We start from the raw sequence: 26,460 nt of genomic DNA, 5'->3' as shown, positions 1-26,460 counted from the left end.
TAATTGGAAAAGAATGGGACCCTGTAACTTGGAATGGGGACATGTGGCAGGATCCCGAGGAGCTGGGGACACCAAGTTTGTAAACTCTGATGAATCTTTTTTGCCAGAAGGAACAGCTTTCCCCATCCCCAGTGGTGGCAACATCCCCTCCCTGGCCCATGCTGCCATCAGCCTTTCCACCTTTGTCTCAGGAGATAAACCCTGCACTGCCTGAGGCAACAGTGATGGCCTCCCCTGAGGCAGCTGCAAGGCAAAATGATGTTTATTCTCCTCAGTAGCCACCCTCAATACTTGTTTGCTTCTCGACCTATAATAGACTAAAGTTCTGGCAAGCCCCTAGAGGCAAAGTTGAGAGTGTGACCCATGAGGAGGTGCAGTACACTTGAACTGTGGAGTTCTCTAATTTATATAAACATAAATCTGGAGAACAGGCATGGGAATGGATATTAAGGGTATGGGATAATGGTGGAAGAAACATAAAATTGGATCAGGCTGAATTTATCAATTTGGGCCCACTAAGTAGGGACTCTGTTTTTAATGTTGCAGCTTGGGGAGTTAGAAAAGGTTCTAATAGTTTATTCATTTGGTTGAAATATGGATGAAAAGATGGCCTACTATGAGAAAGTTGGAAATGCCTGATCTCCCTTGGGTTAATGTAGAGGAAGGGTTCCAAAGGCTTACGGAGATTGGGATGGTGGAGCGGATTAGACACTTTAGACCTACTCATCCCAGCCTTGGAGGGTCCAGAAGATATACCCTTGACCAATGCCTTGCAAAACAGATTTGTGAGGGCGGCACCTGCATCTTTGAAAAGCCCTGTAATTGCTCTTCTCTGTAACTCAGATCTAACAGTAGGAACCACAGTCACTCAAATACAAAATTTAAATACAATGGAAATAATTGGATCCCGAGGTGGCAGGGGCCAAGTAGTGGCACTCAACTGTCAAAGGCAAGGTGGGTGTAGATACTATAATGGACAGCAGAGACAAAACAGCAATCAGAAAATTCTTACTCGTGTAGAGCTCTGGCATTGGTTAATTAATCATGGTGTTCCTAGAAGTGAAATTCATAGAAAGTCAATTGTATTCCTACTTAATTTTTCTAAGGAGAAAAATTCTAGGTCAAATGGACAAAAGAGTAATTTAAATTATAAAAACAGAGAATCACAGCCCCTCAATTAATTTCCAGACTTCAGCCAGTTTACAGACCCAGAACTCCTCAAATGAAGGGGAGGAGGGTTCCCTTGAAGAAGGACCCCACTATATTACTGACAGCTTATGTAGTGAATCTTTCTCTCATCCTTCCCCAAGGAGACCTCTGGCCTTTCACCAAGGTAACTGTATTGGGGAAAGGAAATGATCAGACATTTTGGGTACTACCGGACACTGGCTCTGAGCTGACACTGATTCCAGGGGACCCAAAAATCAATATGGTTCTCCAGTTAAAGTAGGGGCTTATGGAGGTCAGGTAATTAATGGAGTTTCAGCTCAGGTCTAACTTACAGTGGGTCTGGTGGGTCACCAGACTCACCCTGTGGTCATTTCCCCAGTGTCAGAATGCAGAATTGGCATAGATGTACTCAGCAGCTGGCAGAACTCCCACACTGGCTCCTTGACTGGGCGGTGAGGGCCATTATGCTGAGAAAGGCCAAATGGAAGCCATTAGAGCTGCCTCTACCTAGAAAAGTAGTAAATTGAAAATAATATCACATCCCTGGAGGGACTGCAGAGATTAGTGCTGCCATCAAGGACCTGAAAGATGCAGGGGTGGTGATTCCTACCACATCCCCGTTCAACTCTACCATTTGGCCTGTGCAGAAGTCAGATGGACCTTGGAGAATGACAGTGGATTATTTTAAGCTTAACCAAGTGGTGACTCCAATTGCAGCTACTGTACCAGATATGGTTTTACTGCTTGAGCAAATTAACGCGTCTCCTGGTACCTAGTATGCAACCATTGACTAAGCAAATGCATTTTCCTCCATACCTGTCCATAAGGCCCACCCGGAGCAATTTGATTCCAGCTGGCAAAGCCAGCTATACACCTTTACTGTCTTACCTCAGGAGTATATCACCTCTCCAGCTTTGTGTCATCATCTCATTTGGAGAGACCTTGATCACTTCTTGCTTCTGCAAGCTATCTCACTGCTCTACTACACTGATGACATTATACTCATTAGATCCAGTGAGCAAGAAGTAGCAAACTCACTAGACTTAATGGTGAGACATTTGCGTGCCAGAGGATGGGAAATAAATCCGACTAAAATTCAGGGACCTTCTACCTCAGTAAAATTTCTAGGGGTCCAGTAGTGTGGGGCCTATCAAGATATTCCTTCTAATGTGAAGAGTAAATTGCTGCATTTGGCCCCTCCTACAACCAAGAAGGACACACAATGCCTGGTGGGCCTATTCGGATTTTGGAGGCAACACATTCCTCATTTGGGTGTGTTACTACAGCCCATTTATTGAGTAACCTGAAAGGCTGCCAGTTCTGAGTGGGGTCCTGTTTTGCAACAGGTCCAAACTCATATGCAAGCTGCTCTGTCACTTGGACTATATAACCCAGCAGATCCAATGGTGCTTCGGGTGTCAGTGGCAGACAGGGATGCTGTTTGGAGCCTTTGGCAGGTCCCCAGAGGTGAATCACAGCAGAGGCCTCTAGGATTTTGGAGCAAGGCCCTGCCATCTCCACCAGATAACTACTCTCCTTTTGAGAGACAGCTATTGGCCTGGTACTGGGCTTTGGTGGAAACTGAATGTTTTGACTACGGGTCATCAAGTCATCATGCGACCTGAAATGCCTGTCATGAACTGGGTGCTTTCTGACCCATCTAGCCATAAAGTGGGACATGCGCAGAGGCACTCTATTACCAAATGGAAGTGGTATATACATGACCAGACTCCAACAGGTCCTGAAGGCACAAGTAAGTTACATGAGGAAGTGGTTCAAATGCCCATGGTCTCCACTCCTGCCACCTGCCTTCCCTTCCCCAGTCTGCACTGATGGCTTCATGGGGAGTTCCCTATGATCAGTTGACAGAAGAGAAGGCTAGGGCCTGTTTCACAGATGGTTCTGGATGATATGCAGGCATCACCCAAAAGTGGACAGCTGAAGCACTATAGCCCTTTTCTAGGTCATCCCTGAAGGACAGCAGTGAAGGGTAATCTTCCCAGTGGGTAAAACTTCGAGCAGTGCACCTGGTTGTGCACTTTGAATGGAAGGAGAAATGGCCAGATGTGCAATTATATACGGATTCATGGACTGTAACCAATGGTTTGGCTAGATGGTCAGGGACTTGGAAGAAGAATGACTGGAAAATTGGTGACAAAGAAATCTGGGGAAGAGATATGTGGATGGATCTCTTTGAGTGGTCAAAAACTGTAAAGATATTTGTATGCCATGTGAGTGCTCACCAGTGGGTGACCTCAGCAGAGGAGGAGTTTAGTAATCAAGTGGCTAGGATGAACCGTTCTGTGGACACCACTCAGCCTCTTTCCCCAGCCACCCGTCATCGCCCAATGGGCCCATGAACAAAGTGGCCATGGTAGCAGGGATGGAGGTTACACATGGGCCCAGCAACATTCGACTGAGTGTCCAATTTGCCAGCAGCAGAGACCAACACTGAGCCCTCAATATGGCACCATTTCTCAGGGTGATCAGCTAGCTACCTGGTGGCAGGTTGATTATATCCAGCCTCTTCCATCATGGAAAGGGCAGTGGTTTGTCCTCAATGGAATAGACACTTACTCTGGATATAGGTTTGCCTATCCTGCACGCAATGCTGCTGCCAAGACTACTGTCCGTGGATTCCTGGAATGCCTTATCCACCATCATGGTATTCCACACAGCATTGCCTCTGACCAAGGCACTCACTATATGGCTAAACAAGTGCAGCAGTGGGCTGATGTTCATGGAATTCACTGGTCTTTCCATGTTCCCCACCATCCTTAAGCAGCTGGATTGACAGAACAGTAGAATGGCCTTTTGAAGTCACAATTACAACACCAACTAGGTGACAATACTTTGCAGGGCTGGGGCAAATTTCTCCAGAAGGCTATGTATGCTCTAAATAAGCATCCAATATGTGGTACTTTTTCTCCCATATTCAGGATTAACGGATCCAGGAATCAACGGGTGGAAGTGGAAGTGGCACCACTCACCATCACCCCTAGTGATCCATTAGCAAAATCTCTGGCTTCCTGTTCCTGCAACATTACATTCTGCTGTCCTAGAGGTCTTACTTCCAGAGGAAGAAACACTGCCACCAGGACGCACAACAATGATTCCATTAAACTGGAAGACTGCCACATGGACACTTTGGGCTCCTCCTACCTTTAAGTCAACACACTAAGAATGGAGTTACAGTGTTGGCTGGGGTGACTGACCCAGACTATCAAGATGAAATCAGTCTACTACTCTATCACGAAGGTAAGGAAGAGTATGCATGGAATACAGGAGATTCGTTAGGGTGTCTCTTAGTATTACCAGGCCCTATGATTAAAGTCAATGGGAAACTACAATAGCCCAATCCAGGCAGGACTACAAATGGTCCAGACCCTTCAGGAATGAAGGTTTGGGTCACTCCACCAGGAAAAAAACCATGACCTGCTGAGGTGCATGCTGAAGGCCAAGGAAATAGAGAATGAGTAGTAGAAGAAGGCAGTCATCAATACCAGCTATGACCACATGGCCAGCAGCAGAAATGAGGACTGTAACTGTCATGAGTATTTCCTCCTTCTTTTGTTAAAAACATGCTGTGCATGTACACACTTGCACTAGTATCTTACTTTATTTCCTTTTCTTTTATCATGTTATGTAAGACTTACTGACTTCATGTCAGCATTTAAGTATTGTTCACTTTATGGAACAGTATTTGGGTTGGGGATTGGTGCATCTCCTATTGTACGAAAGACAGCTGTATTATGTTAGGTGTAATTATGACCTTATTATTGTCTTTATTTGAAGATTGTGTATGATCTCAGGAGATGTGTATGGGTTCAAGTTGACAAGGGGTGGATTTGTGATGGTTTATACTGAGTGTCAACTTGATTGGATTGGAGGATGTGAAGTATTAATTCTGGGTGTGTCTGTGAGGGTGCTGCCAAAGGAGATAAACATTTGAGTCAGTGGGCTGGGGAAGGCAGACCCACCCTTAATCTGGTGGACATCATCTAATCAGCTTCCAGCAAATATAATGCAGGCAGAAAAATGTGAAAAGGTGAGACTGGCCTAGCCTTCCAGCCCAAATCTTTCTCCCATGCTGGATGCTTCCTGCCCTGGAATATGGGACTCCAAGTTCTTCAGTTTTGGGACTTGGACTGGCTCTTCTTTCTTCTCAGCTTGCCTACAGTGGGACCTTGTGATTGTGTAAGTTAATAATTTAAGTAAACTCCCCTTTATATATACATATATGTGTATATATATATGTGTGTGTGTGTGGTGTGTGTGTCTAGAGACCCCTGCAACAACCACCAAGAAAATGGGAGACAATATTCGCAAACTATGCATCCAAAAAAGGTCTAATAACCAGAATCTATAAGGAACTTAAACAAATCAACAAGCAAAAAACAGCCACATTACAAAGTGGACAAGCGACATGAACAGAAAAACTACATATTGAGTACTATGCTAACTTCCTGTTGAGTACTATGTTCACTACCTGGGTAATGAGATCAATTGACAAACTTCAGCATCACACAATATACCCATGTAAAAAACCAGCACATGTACCCCCTGAATCTAAAATAAAAGTTAAAATTTTAAAAAAAATTTCCAGCAAAACTTTATTCTTTGATGCTCCACAAACATAGATATAAAAAGTTTTTGCTTCAATTTCAAAAATTTGAGTCACTACATTAAGATATGTGTAAGTCATCGGTTGATACTGACATGATAAACCATCAAACAAGTGTACTGATGTTTTGGAGAGGCATCAATCAACCAAGGAGACTGAAACTTCACTCCATTAATATTTTCAAACCGAACAATACTACGAAATTTCATTCAAAATATATATTATCAAATCTCCTTCAAACCTTTCAATAACTTGACATTGCTTGCAGCATGAAATCCTAAATCTTTATACATGTCCCAAAAGGTCCTTGATCATTTCTCCATCCTCCTCCTCTACATGGGAGCCTTTCCATCACTTCCTTCCTCTCCCTTCTATTTAGCCAACTCTAGTCATTCTTTGTGCCTCAGCTTAAATTCCAGTGTCTCAGGGAACCCTTCCCAAACCCCCAGAGGAGATCACATACTCTTAACTACACGCACTCATTGTACATTGCCCTTTCCTTTTAGCACTTGTATAACTGATTTCAATAATTATGGTCTAATTAGTTGCTTACTATTTTTGCCCCATTTAGATTCAAAGCTCCATTAGAGCTGAATCTGTGTCTAATGCTTAGCAAGCATTAAGCACATACTAGATATTTGGTAAAATCGAGGAAAATAAATTAATGTGTAAACCCAATGAGACCAAAACTGAGCTGTGTGCTTTTCTACATTCCAGTTCAGCCATCAGCTTCCTCTGTGACAATCTAAATGACTAATGATAATTTATTATTGAGGGGAAAAAAGGAAATCACCAATAACAGAGCATTCATAAATTAGACTAAATGTTCATTATCCTTTGAACAGAAACAGAAGTTGGGGCAAAATCTTCAACAAAAAAAAATTTCCGGGTGCCTTTAAAGTATTTTTTCTATTTCTTTCCTATTAAAAAACAATATTTACAAGAACCATATAAATGTACCTACAAATCCCACATCCAAAACAACCACAATCACATATTTTATTAGCATTTATGTGTTGATTATTATCTCACAGGAAAGAATTATATATAGTTCTGCAACTCACCATCCTTTATTTAAGCTATCAATTAAATAACTATTTTGAATATTTATGCTGTTTCTACTTTTCCTGTTACAATCAATGTAGAACACCAACAGGCTAATATATGAAATGGGAATTAAAAGACAAAAACTTTAAACCATCTTCTTGCATTCTTAAAATAAGAAAAATAATTTCAAGATTTATAATCTGTAGCAAAACTACCTCATAGCATAGCACATCAAAATTACTGGTACGAAAATAAACAACAATTTAAAAACCCAAAAACTTTTTTAAGAAAAGGAATAACGAGCATATTCACTGTATCCAAACTGTTGTCTGAATTGAACTGTCATGCTAGCCAACTGGCTTTAAACTAACCTCTGTTTTGGTGAAACCGGCTTCTAATCGTAACTGTTTGTGCCAACTCCTCCCACCTTGGGGCTCTGGTAGAAGTCAATCACAGGAGCTCTGCTTTCCTGCCTTTGCTCATGTTGCTCCCCAGCCACGACAGCACCACCTTTATTCTCTCATGTGCCCCCAGTGCCTACAGCAGTAGTTCCCAAACTAGCCAGCATCAGAATTACCTGGGGAGCTAATCCAAACACAGATTTCCAGGCTCCTCCACCAGAGTTTCTGATTTAGCAAGTCTGGGGTGAGACCCGACCCATGACATTTCTAACCAGTTCGCAGGTGATGTTCATGTTACTGGTCTGGGGATCACACTTTCAGAATCAGCGGCCTAGTTCAACAACTGCAAGAAAATACTTCCCAGTTTTCATGCCTCTTCATGACTTCAAGTCTCACAGTCTTGTCTTCATAAATCTACACCATCCCATTTAACACTTGATTACACACCTGAGTCACTGCTCTCTAAAGGTTTCATATATTCTTTCACCACAAAATGAGAAGTTTCTCAAGGTCAGTAGCACCAGAAATATTACTCTGGTGACACAAATTACTCAGGACACAGCAGATAGAGAGCAGGGACTCAGTATCTCAGCCCAGTCAGAATGGCTAAAAATAAACAACGCGGATTCTTCAATCTCAAGCAAATTTAATTTATTTTAAAATTTGTACTTGCTAAACATTATACTGGATTTTTTCAAATATATAGTCACAAAATATTAAAATAACCTTATTCTTTGATGATGTGTTTATCTGACTTCCCCTATATGAAAGTGATCTTCTTGAGAGAGGCAAGTTTATACAGTAATATGTCACTTAATGGTGAGATACAGTCTGAGAAATGCATTGCTGGGATTTCACTGTTGTAAGAACATCCTAGAGTGACCTGCACAAACCTAGATGGTAGAGCCTACTTCACCTAGGCTATAAGGTGGTATAGCCTATCTCTTCCAGGCTCCAAACCTGTATAGCATGTGACTGTACTGAATACTGTAGGTAGCTATAATACAATGGTAAGTATCTGTGTGTCTAAACATATCTAAACATAGAAAAGGCACAGGAAAGAGATGGCATTACAGTCTTATGGGACCACCGTCGTAGAGGTGGACTATAGCAAATTCCTTGTTCTCCAATTACACACTCATAGTAGGCACTCAGTAATACTTGTTCATTGGCATACTAAATGACTAGCCAGAAAATGAATAGTACTGGCATTTACTTGAGAGATGCAACCCTCTCAAGTGGATGTTTCTAGAAATAATTATTCAACCTTAGGTCAAATAATTTAGATGATTGTTAAATCTTCAGGAAGCATTTAAGAAGCAGATTCTTTTTAACTTGGAAATGGTTTTGCCACTTATATTTCACAGGTTTTTAATTTATTTTTAAAAATCACTTCAGAAATCAATCTAGTCTGCAACAAAGCTATTATATTTATTTGAATTCATTTCATATTCTCTAACATTATTTGTGATAATATGACAATCTATAAAATTATCAAAATTCAAATAAATGTGGTTGAACTGCTATGAATCCTTGGTCAAAAGGCACAAGTGATTCCCCTAACCTGGCCAAATACTCTCAGAAAGAATACATCAGATGAGAATGGGCAATTTTATGGTGATATGTTCATAGACTAACCAAGAAAAACGAAAGAAGACTCAAAACCAGATACGACAAAGGAGACATTTTAACAGATACCACAGAAATTTAAAGGATCATTAGAAACTGCTATGAGCAAAGATACGCTAATAAGTTGGAAAGCCAAAAAGAAACAGATAAATTCCTAGACACACATAACTCAACACAATTGTACCAGGAAGAAATAGAAAACCTGAAGAGACCAATAACAAGTAACAAGATTGATGCAATAATAAAAAGTCTTCCATCAAAAAAAAAAAAATCTAGAACCTGACAGTTTCATTGATGAATTTCACAAAATACTTAAATAACCAACCCCAATTCTATTTGAAGTATTTCAAAAAATTGAGGAGGAGAAAATACTTTCAAACTCATTCTATGAGGCCAGCATTATCCTGATTCCAAAACCAGACAAAAACACAACAGAAAAAACAAAATTACAGGCCAGTATCACTAATGAACATAGATACAAAAATCCTCAACGAAATACTACAAAACTAAATTCTATAATACATTAAAAATCCATTCATCATAATTAAGCAAGATGCATATTAAACATGTAAAGATGGTTTCAACATATGCAAATCAATAAACATGATATATCACATGAATAGAATCAGACAGAAAACATGATCATTTGAATAGATGCTGAAAAAGCAATCAATAAAATTCAACATTCCTTTATGATAAAAACGCATAGCAAACTGGCTATAGAAGAAACATACCTCAAAACAATAAAGGCCATATGCAACAAACCTATAGCTAGCATGACACTGAACAGGGAAAGACTGAAGTCTTTCTTGTAAGATCTAACAAGACAAGGATGCCTGCTTTCGCAACTTATTCACTATAGTACTAAATATGTGATTTCCATTTCTGAGTTATTTAAGATAATGGTTTCTAGTTCCAACTACATTGCTGCAAAAGACATGATTTCATTATTTTCTATGGCTGAGTAGTATTCTATGGGGTGTGTGCGTGTGTGTGTGTGTGTACACACACATTTTCTTTGTCCAATCTGTTGATAAGCACCTAGGTTGGTTCCATATTTTTGCTATTGTGAATAATGCTGCAATAAACATACAAGTACAGGTATCTTTTTTATATAATGATTTATTTTCCTAGGAATAAACTTAAGCAAAGAAGTGAAAGATACCTACAATTAAAAGTATAAAACATTGATGAAACAAACTGAAAACAAAAAACATGGAATTATACTTATGAATTGGAAGAATCATATACTATTAAAATGTCCATACTACCCAAAGCAATCTACAGATTAAATGCAATCTCTCTCAAAATAACATTGTTCACAGAAATAGACAAAACAATCTTAAAATGCATATAGAAAGAACAAAAGACCCATAAAAGTCAAAGCAATTCTGAGCAAAAGGAACAAAGCTGGTGACATCACATTACCTGACCTCAAATTACACTATAAATCTATAGTAACCAAAACAGCATGGTACTGGCATATAAACAGACATATACACCAAGAGAACAGAACACAGATTGCAGAAATAATATTTTTTAGTCAACTCATTTTTGACAATGGCACCAAGAACATTCAATGAGGAAAGGACAGTCTCTTCCTGTGCTGGGAAAACTGGATATCCTTATGCAGAAGATGATAACCTACACCCCTATCTCTCACCTTATACATAAATCAAAATGGATTAAATACTTAAATGTAAGACCTAAAACTAAGAAACTACTACAAAAAACATTGGGGAAATGCAACAGGGCATTGGTCTGGACAAAGAATTTTTGCGTAAGACCTCAAAAGCACAGGCAACCAAAGCAAAAATTGACATGTGATCACCTCAAGCTTAAAAACTTCTGCAAAGCAAACAAAGTGAAGAGACAACCTACAGAACAGGAGAAAATATCTGCTAACTATTCAACTGACAACAAATTAATAACCTGAATATATAAGGAACTCAAACAGATCAATAGTAAAAAAAAAAAAAACTGAGCAAAAAATTAGCAAAAGATCTGAATAGGTATTTCTCAAGAGAAGAAAAACATACAAATACCCAACAGGTATATGAAAAAAGGCTCAATATCACTACTCATCAGGAAAATGCAAATCAAAACCACAGTGAGATACCATCTTACCTCAGTTAAAATGACTATTGTCAAAAAGACAGGAAACAACAAATGCTACTGAAGAAAGGAGAATGCTCGCATACTATTGGTAGGAATGTAAATTACTACAGCCATTATGGAAAACAGTATGGAGGTTCCTCAAAAAACTAAAATCAGAACTACCATAAAATGCAGTGGCACTGCTGAGTATGTATCTCAAAGAAAGGAAATCAGCATATCAAAGATATATCTGTCCTCCCATGTTTATTGCAGCACTATTCATAGTAGCCAAATATGTAATCAACCTAAGCACCCATTAATGGGTGAATGGATAAAGAAAATGTGAGATATATATATATATATAAATATATATATATATAATGAATATTATTCAGCCATGAAAAATACAATCCTATCATTTGCAGCAACACGGATGGAACTAGAGTTCGTTAAGTGAAATAAGCCAAGTGCAGAAATACAAAAATTGCACATTCTTACTCATATGTGAGAGGCTAGAAAAGGGATCTCATGAAAGAAGAGAATAAGCTGGTAGTTACCAGAGGCTGGGAACACCAGTGAGAAGAAATTGTTCAGAGTGGTTGGTTAACAGGTACAAAATTATAGTTATATAGAAGGAATAAGATCTAGTATTTGGTAGCACAATAGGGGGACCAATTATTAAACCTGAGTAGTAGGTTTGGGATATTCTCAACACAAAGAAATGACAAATGTTTGCAGTAGTGGATATCTCAATTACCCAGATTTGATTATTACATTGTATGCTTGTATCAAATATCACCTGTACCTCATAAATATGTATAATTACTATGTATTCATAATAATATATTCATAATTTTAAAATTTAAAATACATAAATACCAAAGATCCATCTTTATGATAATGTGAACACACAATTAACAAAAATAATGGAATATGCCAAATAACTCTTTATAGATAAATTTGTATCAACTTTATCTTCTTTCTAGTTACCAGATGGTGGACTCATGTTTATTTATAATTCAGATCAAGGCATTCAACACATTTTCTGGTTTCCATTACCAAAAAATATAAATAAAATATATGAAAATTCCATGTAAGAATGTAGTTTCAACATCTGAGACAAAAAAGTTGAAGGAAAAAGGGAAAAGTGTCCAAAATTAGGTTCTATGCAAACCATTTCAAAAATGTGGTTTGTTTCTTATCATGAAAATATACTAATAGTTAATATATTATTTATTAGTATCCCACTTACTAAACTTTTCAACACTGCACGTTTTGGCAAAGTAATTTATGCCCCATTAATTTAATATCCTTCTTCCTTATATATACTAGCACAGAAACCATCTGTTACATATTAAACCACACAAATGCAATTTAATCTGAATTTTAGACTATCAAATTGTAGGTTTAGGGGGCATAATTTAAATCCTACTTATTCTAAGAATAAAATATCTAACTGCTTTATTTGTATGAAAATTAAATCCCAATTCTAGAATCATTGAAAGGAAAACATATATAATAACTACATTACTTGAGAAAGAAATAAAACTTCATTTATTTGTTGGAAAAAACTTAAGGTATCAGGCAGCACAAACATTTTCATTATTAATTATCTGAATTTATAGGTACAATGATAGTGATGTGGTCTGTTGTTGAATATTTTAGACACAATCATAGTAATAAAAATTACTGACCACAAAAGGTGGTATTCTACTTACAATTCTTAAATGATTGTGGGTTCATTAATCACCCTCTGGAACACTAAGTAACTTACCTTTAAGAAATTAATGTTATAATTACAGTTGAGGTTTTTAAGAAATTAATCCACTTATTTTAAATATTATTCTAGTACAAAAAGATGCCAAATATAGTCATGCTACCATCCACTTCTTCATGCACCCTTTCTAATACCACCAACACTGTCAACTCATAATTTTTTACATTAGGGGCCAAAAGGAGACACTGCTGATTGTCAAGGTAACTCATGATTCTTCCTATATATAACTGAAATACTGGAATGGCATTAGTGGTGGGAAACTGTTTACCATTTTAGAATATTCTTATAAGAAATGCAAAACAATGGACCTTCATTGTATCTTAATGTTTATTTAATAACATATTTATACTTTGTATAAATATAGATGTGTAAATGTTAAATCATTTAGTAATCTGAGTCTTGAAGGGTACCAGCTGGACAAAATTTACTGTCAAATTTACTTTGCCTAAAAATACAACATTTAGTAGGCAATATATGCCTAGATAATTTTATTTTTTTCCCCAAGTTTTTTCAAAATGAATGTATAGCTGTTTGATGAAACCTGTTTAAAACTCTGCTTCGAAGCTATATTTTATTCTGAGGATGTATCCGCCTTAATGCTTTCTGAGGAAGTTTTTATATATTCCCTAAATGAGTACAACAGGTTATAAAATAAATAAATGCAGTCTCTAATTTCTATATATCACTGAAAAAATGGTGGTTTGGAATTTAGGTTCAGAGATCAACTTTTAAAATGCAATTTTCCTCTCAACTGTAGATAGAATTTTATGTATCTGAAATGAAAATGCTATGAAAGCAATATAATTAAACTGAAGAGTTAGGAAAAAAAGACTCCGAAATTTAAATCTTTGAGGACTTGTCATGTTACACATTTCCCAAAACCTCCTTCTCCCTATCTGTTGAAACAAAATAGACAGTAACTCGCTGTAATCTCCCCTTTCACTGTCAGACTCTTCCCTGACAGGGAAACTACAAGTTTGGACTTTGCTTAAACCCACTGCCAGACTAACTAGAAGAAAGCAGTAAATTACAACTCCTTCCTTCTATTTGTAGACTGAGAATGCTTTAACAATTTAATAATCCCAGCACCTAAACAGAACTTGACACACAGTTTGCTGAATGAATGAAAACACAACGGACCTGTGGGAATTAAAATACATACTGGCCAGAAGCAGTGCAGCATGGCTGGTAATCCCAGCACTCTGGGAGGCTGAGGTGGGGGGGATCACTTGAGGTCAGGAGTTGGAGACCAACCTGGCCAACATGTTGAAACCCTGTCTCTAATAAAAAAAATACAGGCCGGGGGCGGTGGCTCACGCCTGTAATCCCAGCACTCTGGGAGGCTGAGGCGGGCAAATCGCGAGGTCAGGAGATCGAGACCATCCTGGTTAACACAGTGAAACCCCATCTCTACTAAAAACACAAAAAATTAGCCGGGCGCGGTGGCGGGTGCCTGTAGTCCCAGCTACTCGGGAGGCTGAGGCAGGAGAATGGCGTGAACCCGGGAGGTGGAGCTTGCAGTGAGCCGAGATCGCCCCACTGCACTCCAGCCTGGGTGACAGAGCACGACTCCCTTCTCAAAAAAAAAAAAAATACAAATAGTAGCTGGGTGTGGTGGTGTGCACCTGTAATCCCAGCTACTCCAGAGGCTGAGGCAGGGGAATCACTTGAACCTTGAGGCAGAGGCTGCAGTGAGCTGAGAGCGCACCACTGCACTCCAGCCTGGACGACAGAGCAACACTTTGCTCAAAAATCAATCAATCAATCAATCAATCAATCAATCTATTATATAGTATCTTCCCTCAAGAGGCTATTAAATGAATATGAGGGAGAGAAGCATAAAAATAGCTCTGTGTCCCTGTAGTATGAGAATCAAATGTAGCGACCCTCAGGGTGCTTCACTTGGAGGTTTAGTATTTAACCCTCTCTAATTTATTCATTCATTCAAAAATGTGAGGAATACAAAAATTACGATGATACACGTAGTTCATGCCTTCAATTTGATCTCACAGTAAGTGTCTCATGATTCTATCGAGATTCAGACGCTGGACCCTTGGTGATCCTTTAGCTTCCCTTTGCAAGTTTAGTCAAATATAAATCCATTTGAAACAAAATAAAAATTCTGCTATGATACTCAAATTAAACATGGTCAGTGTTCACACCGCTTACAGTTGTTTTTTCCTTTTATTATTAGTTTTGACTTACAATAATTATACATATTTATGGGGTACAGTGTGTTATACGGTTTTACTTCATTTTCTTTTTTTAAATGACAAAAAATGAAATAATTTAGATAGGCCTGTCTCATTTTCAACAAGCTAGCCTCCAGTATCTTCTATCTGTCACAGTTTCTGTTTCTGGTTCCACTCATGGGAATAAAAACACTTCCTGAAAATCCTCTCCACAAAAATTTTCTTCCTCAAAAAGTTTTCAGTGAAGCAACATGGAAGGAGAATAAGGCATATTTGAGAACGGGACTTTCTTTTTGTTTTGGTTTGGTTTTGTGTTTGTTTGTCTGAGATAAAGAGTCTCGCTCTGCTGCCCAGGCTGGAGTGCAGTGGTGTGATCTCTGCTCACTGCAACCTCCAGCTCCCAGGTTCAAGTGATTATTGTGCCTTAGTCTCCCAAGTAGCTGGGATTACAGGCATGCGCCACCACGCTTAGCTAATTTTTGTATTTTTTAGTACAGACGGCGTTTTACCATGTTGGCCAGGCTGGTCTCAAACTCCTGACCTCAAGGGATCTGCCCACCTCGGCCTCCCAAAGTGCTGGGATTATAGTCATAAGCCACAGCGCCCAGAGAACAGGACATTTTTTAAAGAAACAGGAAGAAAGGAAAGAAGGGAGGAAGGCTGGCTTTTACGTAGGCCTCAAGGGCCATCCTACAGAATTTCACTGAACATGAAGCGGTATATGATGAGATACATTCTTTTGATGAACACCCTCAGAAGACAGGCTGACAGGGATTTTACTAGGCTGCACAGTAGAATGTAAAGTTTCTTTGTATATACTTCCACTGCTTGTATCCCTGTTTACTGCTGATGCACTCTACTAGGTGGTTCTGTGTCTATTCCCACAACTAGATGGTAAACTCCAAGTCACATCTCACTCAGCCTCTTTCCACCATCCTGAGCCCTCTGCAAGGTCAAATAAAAAACATCTCCTTATAAGAAAAAAAAGTTAAGTGAGGAGGACAATAACTGAGTAGGGTTTCAGTTATACACTGCTGGTCTTAATAATTATTTAGCTCTTCTGCACATGTGTTCAATAAAGTATTATTTGATAAATATAGGAAACAAAGATTTGGGAGGTGGGAAATGACACACTGACATGTTTATAAAAATTCAGGAGTTAGTTTTCATGGCAGCACTACTATAGGTAGAATTTTTCATTTTCTAAGACCTGTATTCAATTTCATATCCCACAAAGACCATATATTCTTACACTATACTATTATCCTCCATTATATAGCAAGTTGAAATTTGCATCTTTATATATCAACTGCTTAAGCAAAGCTGAGCCACATTTTTCAAAGTGTCTAACATTTCAACTGTTTTCAAATGTTTGAGGTTTATAAAAACTAAATTATGCTTTGTCAAGCTTTTTTTAATGTTATTAAATGTCAAGATTGAGAAGGCAATGCCTGTTTCTGACTTATTATTTCTCTTCTCCCCTCCCTCACAATCCACACTTACAGGCATACACATACAAACACATTTGCATACACATACTTTAAACATACTTTAAAAACTACTTCATATTTCAGCACAAAAGCCCTTATTAAAAAAAAGTTACCACTATAAAAAATGAATAACGAAATTTCAGAAACTTTAAAAACTAGTGAGGAAAATTACCTTTACTTCTAACACCATAACATTTTAATAACAATGATACATTTTTATTCATTGTTATTAGACATTTTAGAACTATAAGATAACACCGTTTTACATTAATAAAATTTCCCCCAAAATAGTATTTTTGTGTTTTTAATATAAAAGTTATACAACAAACCCGCACATTCTGTACATGTATCCCAGAACTTAAATTTTAAAAAAAGTTATACAGTCAAAAACACATATAAAATTGTCACAATAAAAACAATATTCACAGAAATAAGTTTAGCCAAATATAAATCCATTTGAAACAAAATAAAAATTATACCACAATATTCAAATCAAACAATCCAATATATTAATATACATTCAATTTGAGGAAAAATTTATTTTGCTTCACATCCCTAGTTGTTTATTCGTGAATATAACTGCTTCTTAAGCAGTCTCTGCCCTAAAAATACATGTGTTTCAGAGACTAAGAGAACAACATGCAAAGAGACTCCTACTGTAAGAAAGCTACTTTGCAGAAAATTTAAACCACGATGTGCTTAAAACGCCAGGATCTCAAAAGTTAAAACAGTGGTTCTCCACTCCTTTTCTCATTTCATGAGAGTTTAGATCAAAAAGATATCCCTGTTCTTTTACTGAAAGTTTACTGATGGCAAATCTAGAGTCTGAGTATGAATGAAATGCCAAGTCTACAGTGCTTTCCTAATATAAAAATTGTTTTTATATTGGCTTCTTTTTGTAAAGGATTTCTTTTTGTAAAACACTTCTCTTTATAAAATATAATAAGTATATCTTTGAAATATAAACTATGAATAATGTTTATCTCATCACTAAAAGTAATCCTTAAATAAAATCAAGTATAATATTGACTTCTGCATTTTTCAATATGGTTGTATTTTAATCAACTGAATTCTCAAAATTTGCCAAGTTTTCATTTTTAATTAGTCAAGGATCTTTCTTTTGCATTTATTTGTTCTCTAACTTATTTTATCTTTTTAAATGGAGTAACTCTGACAGAATTAAAATGGTAATTTTTGTCTATGTTATATTTCGCTCTCTAGAATATATTAAATGCTTGGTCTTTTGCGGTAAGATAGAAAAAGTTGGTTTAAAATGAGATCTTACCTTCTGATTTGTTGTTCTTCCTCTTCAGCCATTTCTCTACTGTCTCTGCACTAACACTTTCAGATACAAATTCATCTAATACCTGGGGGTGAAGAGAAAGATATGCCTTCACTTTTTCATCTGTCAAACCTGTAAAAGAATTGAAAAGAATAAAATTCACCTATACAACTTCTTCATATAAATGAAAGGTATAGTATCACAACACATTACGCTAAGACCCAGCAACCTCTCTTCTAATGGAGAGAGGGCTAGAAAGAGCAGGAAGGGGAAGTTATTGCTTAATGGGCAAAGAGTTTCTACTGGGAGTGACAGCAACCTTTTGGAACTAGACAGGTGAATACTGCCCAACATGGGGAATATACGTAATGCCACTAAATTATATGCTTAAAACAGCATTTAAAATGGTTAAAACACCATTTTTCATATATGTGTGTGTGTGTGTGTGTGTGTGTATGACCACAATAAAAAAGAATGTAGTTAGTTTAGCAATTTTAAACTACAGCTATTACATCATGTTACACAGCTGTTTCTAACAGTAAATTTCAGAGTTACATATGAACCAATGCCAAGAGCCAATGCTGTACATTAAGGCTTACAGAGTACTTATTTTTTCGGTATATAGTTACCATAGATTTAGTGGTCAAAGCAAGTGAAACTCTAGCAAGAGTAGTAAACAGGAAAATCTAGCACTGAAACATTATAGGTGCTAAAAAATGATTTAATACATAAATGAATAAATTTTTATCTTTTATTGCCTTACAACACAAATCCTTCCTTTTTCTCAAAGGCATTAAACCCAATGGTATAACTAATGTTCAGTTCAGAATAATCTTGACATTTATTCATTAATATTCTGTGTATGTAGTCAGTTTCACTGAAATAGTTTTCATAGTCTAATGATAAACATAAGATTTACATATACATATGTAATGTATATGTATTATGTAATGTATATGTAATAATGTATATTACATATACATGATACATAAGATTTTCAAACAAAGTATTTTCACATGTTTTCACATCTCACATATAAAGTATATATTTTCAATCTGGTGCTTTGGGTTGGTATGCCATTTCATTAAACAACACCAAACACAAACAGGCTTTGAATAATTATCCTTCAGTGACGGGAATTATTTTTACTACTGTATCTTTTCTGTGAATTATTTGAATAAACTACCCTTTTTAGGGATGGTTAGGTTTTAAAAAAAGGCAATGAAAAACTGCACTCTGAGAAAGAAAAGAAGGAAAGGAAGCATGTCTTTATGACTCCAGGGAGTAGGCTGTATGTTTTCCCAAACAGACAAAACAGAGAATTCATATGTGTTAATTAATTCTGCTGGGAACTAAAGTCACAACTGTTGGGATTCTGCAACAGAATGGTATAACTGAAAAGGAAAATGACTTATTTCAATGAAATTGGTAGTTAAATAGTCAATTTAAACACAAACACACACACACATACACACATACACACACACGCACACAGAGAGTTGTATAAGACAAATGAAAATAAGACCCCTGGCTATATTCACCTGCAAAAGGGCCCCAGTGGTATAAAATTCAGTGTGAGAAATTCTATAAAATGCTAAATACAATTGATTCAATAAAGTAAGTACTCTCCTGACACAGTAAATTACAGTCCCTAGAAATAAAAGGTGCAGGTTACTACAGTAAGCTAATAGCATACTTGACCTTTGAGAAGATAGATAATGCAAATTTCATGCTCTCCCTAGGTCCTCCATATTCAGTATTGACTCCTTCTTAAAATTTCTTTCTGCCACTCCCATGACACAAGGCTATAGAATTTTTATCCTAACTTTCTAATTGCTCTTGAATTCTGCTTTCTCTTCAACAATCCATAATGATGACACCAAAATCTAAATCAGGAATCTTAACATATTTTTAATCTCCAGTCTAGCTCTTTTCCCATCACCTCAAGCTCCATCTTAAGTCAAAACTACATGAGTTTTCCCCTTCTCACTTCTTCCCAAAGAGATTTTAACTCTTGGTTTTCCTTTTTGTGTTACTATTACTCTACATTTTCCCAGAAACTGAGGCTGAAAAACATAGTAATAACTAATTCCTCCTTCTCATCTCATTTCACCTTAGTGCATTACCACACGAGTCACATTTGTCAAATTACATGTCAGATAAAATATGTGCATCCAAAATAAACAACAAAAGAAAAACACTCTTAAAACTCAACAATAAGAAAACAATCAACTCAACTGAAAAATGGGCCAAAGGCCACTTCAGTAAAGAAGATATAGATATGGCAATAAACATTTTAAAAGATGCTCATCTGTTAATCATGAATTGAAGTTAAAACAAAAATGAGACTATATTACACATCTATTGGAATGGCTAAAATTAAAAAAAAAAAAACTGACAGTACCAATTGTTGGCATGGATGCAAAGCAACAAAAATTATCATTTAATCCTGATAAGGATGCAAAATGCTACAGTGACTTTGAAAGACTGTTTTGCAGTTTCTTACAAAGCTAAATACAGTCTTTCTGTGTGACCCAAAAATCACACTAGTAAGCATTTACCCAATCGATATGAAGACTGATGTCCAAACAAAAACCCGCATGTGAGTGTTTTTGGCAGCTTTACTCATAATTACCCAAATCTGGAAGCAATCAAGACATTCTTCAATACGCAAATTGGATAAACAAACTGTGATACATTCATACGACTAGATATTTCACACTAAAAAGAAACGGGCTAACAAGCCATGAAGTAACATGGATGAGTCTTAAATGCATATTGCTATGAGAAGAAAAGTCAGTGTAAAAAGGATACACATTATACAATTCCAACTATACAACATTGGAGAAAAGGCATAAGCTGTAGAGGTAGTAAAAAGATCAGTGACTACCAGGAGTTCAATGGGAAAGGGCAAATTATGAATGGGTAAAGTACAGGGGATCTTTTAGGATGATGAAACTATTCTGTAAGACACTATAATGATGAATACATGACACTATGCATTTGCCAAAAATCTGCAGAACTTTATAGCCCAAAGAATAAACAACCATGTATGCAAATTTTTAAAAACTCACTTACAAGGTCAGGGGGTCTCAGGATGGAAAGCATAATGCAACAAAAGAATCTAAATATGTTACACACATATAAAACAACCTCCCTGAAGCCGGTGGCAGAGGATAAGGTGCTAACCTATATAACTGTGAAAACAAGTGGGATCTGTGAGAATAAAATGCAAAATAAACGGTACATAAGCACCACACTCTAGTTGGTAAAGTTGTTGTCCCAAGAGGGTACAGTTTAACACTGGTCAGTTAAACAAATGAGTGGCAGATGGTGGGAACAAGATTTCTCAATGGTAGCATGGGATGTTACAGATAAACAAAAGGAAGAGTTCAGAATGATCCATGTGGTAATGAATTAGAGTTGGAGGTATCAGTGAACTCATGTATGACAATACAAATAAGAACGGTTACATATAGGAATACTGGTAGATACGTATATCTCGTAAATACACTACAAGTCTCACTTTGCTATGTTAGCGGAGAGAGCCTAGAAGCAACAATATCCTGGTATAATTGCATATATATAGCACCTAGAGCTTGGTTGCTAGTACCAGTCTACAACAAAAGGAACCAAGACTCCATGAAGAAACAGCTAAATTTAGGGTAAGAACAGAAAATACATAAGCTTGGAGTAGCCAATGATTTAAAATCTGATACCAGTAAATCGTACAGACAGACTAATACAGATAACTATTCCAAAGAAATTGTGTATATTTGAGCGAGTATATTTTAAAATATATCATTCACACTAATAAACTACCTCCTTTCATCTACGTAACATTTTGCCAGAGTGCAAACAGATAAAACTAATTAAACTGACTTTCATCTTCATTTCATTTTTCAACAGCTGGCAGGAGTACTAATGAGGATGGGCTGGTTAAAAGTAATAAATGATAGAAGAGAAGCACATGGTTATTGATAGACTGAATGATCTATCTAGGGTAAGTTAGAAAGAGCTGATGAATTTCATTAATTTTCACAATGCATTTTGCAAGTGCCCATGAAAAATGTCATGAAGAATTACAATCTAAACAAAACCACACTGAAAAGCAGAGTGGTACATGTATCGGTCAGATTTAACACTGACCTGAAGATACGTAACAAAAGGCATAATAAAGACTGATGAATATTTTAGTACAGATAATTGCTTCTGTGGCTAACAGCCAGCAATCTGAGGGGTAGATAATAATTAACTTCATTTTCTTGCTGAGTAATTCTTTTAAAGAAATAGATAAACATCACATCAATATCTCTACTTCAACATTTTGACATTGAGACACAGAGCAGTGATGAAAAGGATTGGCATCTTTGAGTTTCCATGCATAGTAATGCAAAATATCAGTAAAAAAACAATGTCAACAATGATACATTTTTGTATCTTTGTTGTTAAATATAGTAGCATTGAGGCTACTTTTCTCCTGTCTTCACAGAAATCTTATAAGCTTCTAATAATGTAACACATTATTATGCTACCCTTTTGGTTTTTGCTTTCTACAAGCCACAAATTCAACTCTTTTTCAGATGAAGATTTTGCTATGTACACATATGTATAAATATACATTTAAAACTTTTATCAAACCACACAAAAAATGTAATGGCCCTATGTACTCAACAGCCAGCTTCAACAATTCCCAATTCATAGCCAACATTTTCCATCTCTACCACCTACTCTCCTCTCATATAATTTCAAAGCAAATCCAAGAAATTATTTTGATATATTAATACATTTCAATATGTATCTCCAAAAGATAAAACTATTCTAACCATAAATGCTACTATCACACCTAAAGAGACATTATTATTTTTAATTCCATCAGAAATATCCAAGCTTTAAATCTCTCTTTTTTTTTTTTCATAGCTTGTTAGTCTGAACTAGGACACAAGTAAATCAAGTAAATTCAACATGTTGCAGTAGTTTGGTATTTCATTCTTAAAATTATATTTAGGTCTCTTTGGTCCAATAATATTCCCCTCCATCTCTTATTTTCCCCCATTATAACTTATTTCTGAATAAAATAGGTTTTTAGTCCTATGGTTTACTTCAATCTGGATTTCTCTGACTTTATCCCTGTGGGGCTTAGCATGTTCCTCCGCTCTCTGCATTTCTTGAAAATTGACATTAGACCTCAAGGCCTGAAGAGATGTAGGTTCCATTTGGGGGTACAGGCAATTTGGCCAGTGTTACTGCACACTTCTGTCGGAAGTTTTTTGTGATGTCAGCAGCATTAGAGGCTCCTGAGTGATTAATTCAGTAGGGCTTGACAATGGTGATGCTCCTCATTCTATCATGCCTTTTTCATTTATTAGCTGAAATAATATGAAGAGAAACTTAGCTTCATCTACTATGTGGTTGTCCAGTGGGACAATTCATTTAGATCAAACAAGATAAATGCTTAATTTGTTCCCCTCTGTTCACCAGTTTTGAAAATAATGAGTGGATACAGCAATGTTCTCCCATGGGTAAACAACTAAAAAATAATAGGATTACTATGAAACCACATATTTGAATAAATCTGATCTGTTCCTTACATTGTAACTATTATCCTTAACTAGTGCTCAAATTGTCCCATCTTGCAGCCAGGTGGAGGAGCCTCTTCAAGCAGGTTCAGTCATTCTGACAAGAACCTAGTAGATCTCAACAGCTTTCATCCTCTGCTAGTATGAGATATCTTAGGTTCCTCTTGTTCATTTTCTGCCCCAGCTATAGATTCATACATTTTTTTCTCAGGATCTCTAGTTCCTTTCGGTGAATAGAAGTATTCCAATTTCAGGAAAATGGAACTAGATTACATAATCATTCATTGTTCTATCACACAACAAACATATAAGGTGGGTTTCTTTATCCTTTGAGATATATACCAGTACAAATACACATGTTATTATGGTTTTTTCTGTTTTTGCTTGAGACAGAGTCTCGCTGTGTCACCCAGGCTGGAGTGCAGTGGCCGGATCTCAGCTCACTGCAAGCTCCGCCTCTCAGGTTCATGCCATTCTCTTGCCTCAGCCTCCGGAGTAGCTGGGACTACAGGCGCCTGTCACCAAGCCCGGCTAATTTTTTGTATTTTTAGTAGAGATGGGGTTTCACCGTCTTACCCAGGATGGTCTCGATCTTCTGACCTCATGATCTGCCTGCCTCAGCCTCCCAAAGTGCTGGGATTACAGACGTGAGCCACCGTACCTGCCCACAATATTATGTTTTAAAGTCACCTGAAATATTCATCTCTCTGTGGCTATGTCACCAACTGAATGCAAATTAGGTTCATTTCTGATATATCTTTAAATGTGTCTTTATAACAATATATTATACTAATAATAAGCTAAAGTCTTTATTTCTGAAGTCTTATCACCTTAATATCCATAAAAATTATTTATTTTAAAAGCCACTTTCAAATCAGAGGCTAAAGAATTACTGCTTTACTCATTCTAAGAAATAATGCTAAATCAGTAATCATAGGTACTAAAGGATCTCTTGTAAGAATTAGGCAAAAGCATTTTTCAGTATTAATTCTACCATTTTAATTGTGGAGAAACATCCCAATTTTGTGTCTGTATTAATTTTAAAAACAGTCAAAAGCATATGGCAAGTATCCAGTATATCATTCCTCCTCTCCCATTATGCCTCTCCCCATGACACCTGAGTTTTGGTTCCTACAATTCCATACCATAGTGCTTTTACATGCCCTAAAACAGGTCTTCCTGACCTTAAAAGAATTATTTCCTGCCACATTAAGTATCTTATCTCAAGCCCTCTGTCCTTCCTCAATCACAGAAGGGAAAATATATTAAATTTCCATTATCTCACAGTAACTAACCTCAGCTAGGTTAGGGAAAACCTTAAAAAAAAAAATCTAAGGTATATGTAGCCAATAATCTTTTATTTATTGTAAAAATTCTCTCAATTTTGTAATTTCTTCTGTGTTTAGTCCAGATACAAACAATAAGTAAAATCATTTTCAGTTTCTTACAGTGTCAATCCAACTGTAAGATAAATTTGGGGGAAAACACCACCATCCCATGCTGTTAATTACTGAACTATAATAGTCCAGTTATCAATGAACAGCTTGAACTGTGAGGGGACTGAAATGGATGCCATATGAGGAGTGGGTGAATGAGTACAAATGTTTAGTTTCAAGAACACAAGATTCTTGATGGGCATTGCTGTTTAATCTGAACGTTATTTAAGTAACACAGGTTAAGATATTTTTTGGTTTATCCATTTCTTGTTTTGTTTTCTTCCATCCATAAACCCAGGGGGCAAAACTAGAATTAATAATTGAGGAAGTCAGATAACAATTCAACTTCAGGCAGAATGTTTAGGAAACAAGGCTTCTGTAACTGTAATGGGCTACATGAGTAGACAGTGCATCCTCCCGCAATTGAAATGTTCAATGAAAGGAAAATCCAGTAACTCTCAGCGTGAGATGGTTTTGTATTTTCCAAGCACCAAGAGATAAGTGTACATACACATTTACATTAAAAAATCTTACTAGTTTCAAAAGACAATTCCAAAGCATGTACCAGAAATAGTAAATTTTCTTTATATTTCTGTATAAATAATTTTAGCAACTTAATAACAAAATCTGTCAAGTTAAAACAAAACGTATCTTGTGTCATACTAAGCAGTGTTGTACCACCACACTGCTCAACAGCAATGTTCTCGTTAACTTGTGTGTGTGTTCTCCCAAACTGCACACAATTATTCTAGGTTGAATGCATATGCATCTATTTAAACCTTCCTTTATTTGTCCAAAAGCAAATGAAGATCAGCAGATGTATAACTTTAAAATCAGGTAAGTTTGCTTTCAGAATCCCAAAATTCAACTTGATACACCTCCTTCTCTGTATTTACCGCTCATGCATCTATACTACAATTGTTTCACCTCCTTCCCCACCAAAAAGATAAAACAGTTAATAGCATTTGTTAATAATAGTTGGCCTACTTTCAATGTTCTCTGCATATAAGATACTATGTTATACACGTTACACATACTAGCCCAGTTAAGCCTCATAGAACTAAGCATGTGGCACACAGAAAATGTTCAAAATATTTACTTAATAAATGAATGATAAACCCCAAAATATAAAACAGGAAAATGAAGTACAGAGAAGTTAAATAATCGCGGTAGTTCTCTATTGGCCACAGAAGCAATAATTAGGGTTGGAATGAAGATACAAGCCCAGGATGTCAGCTCTTAAGGCCAAACCGCGTTGTGTTTCTTCACACCTCCTCCTGTCTGAGCTCATTACACTTTAACAGGAGTGTTATTAGTCAGGGCTACCACCAATTTGGAATTATATTTTACACATTTTACCTCAAATTATAAACTGAAAAATCTGATTGCTAATCTCAGGCTTTATTTTATTTTATTTTTTTTTTGAGAGTCATGCTCTGTCGCCCAGCCTGGAGTGCAGTGGCGCGATCTCAGCCCACTGTAAGCTCCGCCTCCCGGGTTCACGCCATTCTCCTGCCTCAGCCTCCCAAGTAGCTGGGACTACAGGTGCCCGTCACCACGCCCAGCTAATTTTGAGACGAAATCTGGTTCTGTTGCCCAGGCTGGAGTGCAGTGGCCGATCTCAGCCCACTGTAAGCTCCGCCTCCCGGGTTCACGCCGTTCTCCTGCCTCAGTCTCCCAAGTAGCTGGGACTACAGGCGCCCGCCACCTCGCCCGGCTAGTTTTTTTGTATTTTT

General features: G+C 36.9%; 1 protein-coding gene across 3 annotated transcripts in view; it reads right to left on the bottom strand.

Moving 5' to 3' along the window:
• PDE10A (phosphodiesterase 10A) overlaps positions 1 to 26,460 on the bottom strand; it is a 339,233-nt gene that overhangs the window by 195,922 nt on the left and 116,851 nt on the right. For 2 of the 3 annotated variants that reach the window (XM_011934966.1, XM_011934965.1), the window contains one exon: positions 17,713 to 17,841. In XM_011934966.1, the coding sequence (XP_011790356.1) occupies positions 17,713 to 17,841 (129 nt within the window). Of the gene's footprint in view, positions 1 to 17,712; positions 17,850 to 26,460 lie in introns of those variants that run through there. The other variant, XM_011934967.1, reaches the window with a different exon arrangement.

This window comes from Colobus angolensis, unplaced genomic scaffold (genome assembly GCF_000951035.1).
Source record: "Colobus angolensis palliatus isolate OR3802 unplaced genomic scaffold, Cang.pa_1.0 Scaffold14, whole genome shotgun sequence".
NCBI classification, from domain to species: domain Eukaryota; kingdom Metazoa; phylum Chordata; class Mammalia; order Primates; family Cercopithecidae; genus Colobus; species Colobus angolensis.
Note: the sequence above shows the minus strand (reverse complement) of the source record. Positions and strands in the feature narration are given on the sequence as shown.